The sequence below is a fragment of the Macrobrachium nipponense genome, chromosome 2 (genome assembly GCF_015104395.2).
Source record: "Macrobrachium nipponense isolate FS-2020 chromosome 2, ASM1510439v2, whole genome shotgun sequence".
Taxonomy (NCBI): domain Eukaryota; kingdom Metazoa; phylum Arthropoda; class Malacostraca; order Decapoda; family Palaemonidae; genus Macrobrachium; species Macrobrachium nipponense.
Window position 1 is genome coordinate 57,082,142 of NC_087201.1, and position 6,000 is coordinate 57,088,141.

Here is a 6,000-nt window from a genome sequence, read left to right on the forward strand (position 1 = left end):
CAGTGAAAATTTTTGACATTAATTTTTTATGGGTATATAAATCAATTTTCATTACTTACATTACAGTCCTTTCCACTGTATTGTTAGTTTCTCTTAAAATCTTCCATGATATGTGGAATTAAAATTGGGATAGAATTTAACCTTAGGGTGGTAATTTTGCCAGATAGACAAACAGTAGCCTGGTTGCTTTGTTGTGTTAATTAGTTTTATCTAATTTTGTGTAATGAAAGTTAATTTACTGTTAAGTGAAGTGATTGTAAAAAATAACATGGTTCTAGTTTCATTACCACTAAATAAATGTAATTAAATCCAGCATGGGAAGATTTACATAAGACCCAGTAAAGAACCATACCTTGGAGACAACAGTTATGGACATTGTATTTCATATAGCCTTATGTTAAACTTAGTGTGAAATATAATATAGGAGATATTAGGTTTCGTATGACTCTCGGTGAAATAAATTAGTTTTGCCGGAAAAGTAGCCTGAACTTAGGCTTTTGCTTACTGATACAGCTACAGTAAATTCTTTACAAGATGACAGTTACCTGTGAATGGTCATAAGTTTAGGTATACTGTACGTAGGTATTTATAGTCTAATGTGTATTTAATGAGTAGTGGTAGTTTGGTGAAACAATATATTAATAATAAATGAGAAATATTGTAAAAAAGGAGTTTTATTGTAAAAATGAAGTTTTATTGTAAAAAAGGAGTTTGAGAAGATTTATATTCTGAGCAATTTAATGGTACCATTCTATATTGTACTGTATTTCTTATATTGCTAGAATTATTTGTGTACAATCATGTTTCAAAATTTTCTAATTATTCCTTTGGAGATATTGATAAATAGCAAGTATATAGATTTGAAAGGTTCTAGAAGAAATTGATTTGTTCTCAACAAAACTTGACTTTCCTGATGGCATAATAAATTATATTCCAGGTTGATGCTGGGGATGGCTCATATCCCTCTGTGAACACTTGTGTCCATTACCTGAAACTTCCAGATTATTCTTCTGAAAACATAATGAAAGAAAGACTTCTTGCAGCCACGCGGGAGAAGGGCTTCCATCTCAATTAAGCTATGAGCTGTATTATATAATATATATAAAAATATATATCTATATATAAAGACTCAGGTGTATATATTAGTAAAATTGTGAAATTTTGTAAGGAAATGGAAGTGTTAATTCAGTGATAATAGTAATGGCAAGTTAAAAACAGTTTTATGGTGGAAGAAAAATTCTGATGTTCTTCCAGTGAATGTTAATGTTCTCTGAATACTGTTCCATTTGGTAAGCATATGTAGCACTAAATTTGATTTTGGTTACAATGGAATGAGACTTTATTTCACTTTTATTTGTAGTCTACTTTTTTTTTTTTTTGTACAATATATGCGATAAATGTTCGTGTAAATGTTATTGAAAATGTGACGACGACATTTCACTAGTAGCCCATTATCATTACCTCTGTTGGAAGGGGGTAATTTCAGCCTTATTAGTAAAAAGATGATTTTAATAGGTAAACCATGTATACAGTGAACAAAACTCTTTAAAAGCTTTATTAACACTTTTTCAGTCTGGTTACAGTATGCACAAAGTTATCATATTTTCATTTGTGTGAAAGTGTTGAGTGGCAAAATATCCATATGGCTGGTAGTGATGGATATATTGGCTAAGTATTGGCCAGTTGTTGTTTTTATGTTGTCACTATTAGCTTATGTCTTTCTGTGATAAAAAATAAAGGCATTGCATAGGCAGCAAATTGTATATAGGTAAGTACATCACACAAGCATGCCACTGTATTAGTTGTTTTGATGTAGCAACAAATATGTGCATCAGCAGTGAACAATGACATTTCTTGTGGGATAACTGATTTTATGGTTGGGCAGCTCCCATCCATACAGTGTGTTTGGCTAACTGTAAAGATTCATTCTAATTGTTGTTGATTGTTCTCCACTCTGCTTATTTGCAAAGATCTCATTAGGCATATCCACGATATTACATAAAATAGTAAGTGCGTGTATGTGTGATATTTCAAAGTGTTCATGTCTAACCATCCTTTATGATTTCATTTGTTGATAACAAATGAACACCTTCACACTTCCAATAGTGTTGTGGTATAGAATGGGAAGTTTTACATTAGTGCAGAAAAGTTTTATTTTAAAATTTGGGTGGCTTGATTTTTATAGCTTAGTGCACAATTATGTAACCATGGTTCCTGTTTTGCATTGGCAACTGACTATGATATATGGATTTCCAGGACTGACTGACTGATCTTTCAAAGATGTTTCAGTCAAGCTCTGTGTTGTGCCTTATATTTTTTTATGATATTTCATCATTTAGCATAAGTTTTTTGTTCATGCAGACTATAGTATAAAATCAAAGTAACATTTAGTCTTGGTTTGGCACATTTTAAGAGGCTGAAATCAGTGCTTGGATTGTATACCCTTCTAAACCATTACCTGCTCAAAGCATTTGAATATAACTTGAAAGATATGATGCACTAAAACTTTTCAGTGATTGTTGTTAACAAATCAAAAGACAAGAGAAGTCATTGAGGAATCATTTTTCCATGTCATGCATACGTATTGTGATTTGATTTTTGTGGATTTCAAAATCAAAGTTGAATAAAATTGAATGTGCAATTGCAAGTTGTCACTAGATACCTATATTAGTGACCAAACTTTTATATAGGTTTTAATGACTCCAAATGTAGTCATACTAGTTATGATATTGTGCTTTCTAGTTTTTTTTCTTGTTTTAATAGTATTTGGATGGTAGAGTCAGGAGTTTGAATGCTGATTACATTGTCTGCCAGTGCAATGCATGATGGAAGTAAACAATTGTCTAGGTTCAAAAGTGCCTGTACATTGTCATGATGTACTTACAGAGGATCTGTCTTGCTGCATATATGAATAAATATATATATTATATGTGTATTAAGATATGTATACACATTCATGAAATTAATGTATTTGTGTACATGAAATGTTTGTGTATATATGTATTCATACATGTATACTGACAAATATATCTTTCTGTGAAAGGATACAAAAAAAGAATAAAAATATTATACGTTGTGCTTTGTAATTTACCTTTGATTTTTGTGCAAGACTTTTTACCCAATAGGTATAGTACATGTAGTTCATGTTCTAAGGTTTTTAAAGGAGTCTGATAAAAATATACTGCAATCAAAGTCACTTGAGATTGACACTTGTCTGGCTGTCTCTTTTGATGATTTTGTCTGGTTGTGTCCATTTTGAAATTTATAATGGAGTACACTAAACTTTGCATACAAAGGTGTAGTGACCACTCAGTCCTAAACAATTCACCTTGACAACTCTGCTTGTCTGCCACTACATTCCTCTAGCCTGGAATGTATATGGCTTAAAGATCCAAAAAGTGAGTCACTGCTCACTGGTGCAGTTTTACTATTAATTCGTGATGATGACGGGATACCAGTCCCCCGTTTGTTGACTTAGGGCACTGCCATGGTATCGTCAGGCATTAGAACTACAGAGTGCTGTGTTACACGCTCCTGGAACTCCTGAAGGGCTAAGAAAGCTGCCTTAATTCTACAATGTTTATGTGCAGCTGCTTTTCTTGGTGGTCTCACACCTGAAGTTAACAGATTTTCCAAGTGTTCCCCTGAACCTTTGTTCCAGGCATCTGAGAGCAGGATTTCTGGAGGGGGAGCCACCATGCCAAGTCCTGTCTCACTTCCTTTGAGAGAAGAACTTGGAAGGAGGGAGAATCTTTTTGATGGGAGCCAAAACACACAATCTCAATTGACGAGATCGAAGGTGTAGACATTGAGGAACAAGCTTCTCCAGGGACGACCGTTGACCTACAATGAACTGCTACTGAAATGATGGTGGTTTTTGTCTTGAAAGGAAGGACTGAGCAATAGTCTTCAACTTGATGTATGAATCTGATGGAAAGACCCTTGCCACTGCCTAGTCTATTAGCATGCCCAGATACAGTGAACTTTTGCTGGACTTAAGGTTTGACTAATCCAAATTTATCAACATCACTAAGTTAACACAAAATTGGAGTAGATGGTCTCTGTCTTGGATCAACTTTACCCAAGAACTCGTCAGGACCAACTAGTAGTCGAGATATCTAAAGATGCTTAACCTGTGCGAAGAGCCCAGACTGAAAATGGTGAAAACACTCGTGAACACCTGTGGGGCCATTGAAAGGCTGAAGCAAAGCACCTTAAACTGGTGTGCGCAATCCCACAATGAATCAAAGGAACTGCCACCAGAAAGAAACTTGGAGATCGCTCCTTTATGACCTCCACAGCTCCTTTTTTCCATCATTACCTTCACTTGTTTCTCAGAGAGCCAGATCCTTAAGCAAGTTGTGAACATATGTTCTTAGATCAAATGGACAGTCAGAGAGGATCTCAAACTCCAAGGGAAATAGATATCTTACCCAGAGAACATTACTCAGGTTTCTGTTCTGTGTTGCTGCCATGCTTCCCAATGGCTCTCCAGGCAACCCTGCACCGGCTATACAGTGGTCCCCCCTGTATTTGCGGGGAATGTGTGCTAGCCCCCCCCCCCCCCCCCCACCCCCCCCCCCCCCCCCCCCCCCCCCAAGTTAAATTGCAAATAGTTGGAGCCCCTATAAAACGCTAAAAATAGTCTATTCTGTTGGTTAAAACTCGAGAAAAACATACTAAAAGTTTTTTTACACCTAGTTTTTTCAATAGTTTTAACCAAATTACAAATTTTTTATAAATTTGTATTTGTCATAACTAACAAACCTGAGGTCTCAACATTTGGATAAATAACTTGGCGCCAGCTGGTAAGTTAAAAAATTTTGTACGCAAGGGACTATTGGCATCTGTGCTTGGTTACGAGTCGGGTGGAGCCGCTCCCATATCCCTCTTTAACTAGTAACCCTGTCTTAGGTTTGTTAGGTATTGGAAATACAAATTGATTAAAAATGTCATTAATTCATATACGAAACAAACCCTCTGTCTAAACATTAGGATACTTACTTTTGGTGGGAGGTAAGTACTAGTATTAACCAATTGGAAGTTTACCATCTTTGATCAGTTTTCTGAAACAACTGACCAGTAGTTCGGAATCTATTATTATTATAAAAATAGTTTAACCAGACCACTGAGCTGACTTTCAGCTCTCATAGGGCTGGCCTGAAGGATTAGATAAAATGCCAAGTCTAGGCCACCAAAGGCCAGGAACCGGGACCAAATAGGTCATGAAGTATAATAAACAATTATTACAAAACTGCACAGGGGCATACTTTCATACTAGAACTCAAACAGGCAATAAATACATTTACTCACGTTTCCATACATACATACTAAAAAGGTGTATTAAAATTAATAAGAGGTCAATAAAATCTTAAAAATTTTATCAAATTCATTAATTGCACTGAGGTTTTTGTATCATTATATTTTATTAATTAAATCAGAGTTCTTTAAAAACATCAAAACCGGAACCACTGAAAATGTTAAAGATACTGACAAAATTTCTTTTTCTTTTATTTCCAAAAGTTGACAGCCTCTGCTGGTCATACCTTGGGCACTCACACATGTGTCTGACAGTTATCAACACCTTGCACTCTGGGCACTCCAGAGCAGGGTCACGTGGGCTGCTCATCAAGTGCCCATGTGTCAGACGAGTGTGACATACGTAGACGTGTCAGGATTACTTGTGTGTGTGTGTGTCTCATATATGGAGCTCCATTTTGTAACATCAGGTTTTATTTGTTTTTTTATTACTTCCAGATTCCTCGTTCCATATATTTTGCCATTTATTCGCAATGATTGTTTTTAAATAAGCTATATAGTCACTAATAGGGATGTTTATACTTTTTCTCATCACGTGGACTGCTTCCTTGGCTGCTTTATCAGCCTCTTCGTTTCCTTTTATCCCGACATGGGCAGGGATCCAACATATTTCAATATGCATGACAATTACCTGGCAGGTATATATATAGCTATAATCCTCTGTCGCACTGGCAGAATTTT

At 35.5% G+C, this 6,000-nt stretch overlaps 1 protein-coding gene across 15 annotated transcripts in view; it reads left to right on the forward strand.

Moving 5' to 3' along the window:
• Positions 1–3,074, forward strand: part of LOC135220600 (E3 ubiquitin-protein ligase HECTD1-like) — a 294,889-nt gene extending 291,815 nt beyond the window's left edge. For all 15 annotated transcript variants that reach the window (XM_064257882.1, XM_064257881.1, XM_064257877.1 and 12 more), the window contains one exon: positions 938–3,074. In XM_064257882.1, the coding sequence (XP_064113952.1) occupies positions 938–1,075 (138 nt within the window). In that variant the 3' untranslated portion in view covers positions 1,076–3,074. The remainder of the gene's footprint in view (positions 1–937) is intronic.
• The last annotated feature ends 2,926 nt before the right edge of the window (positions 3,075–6,000 follow it).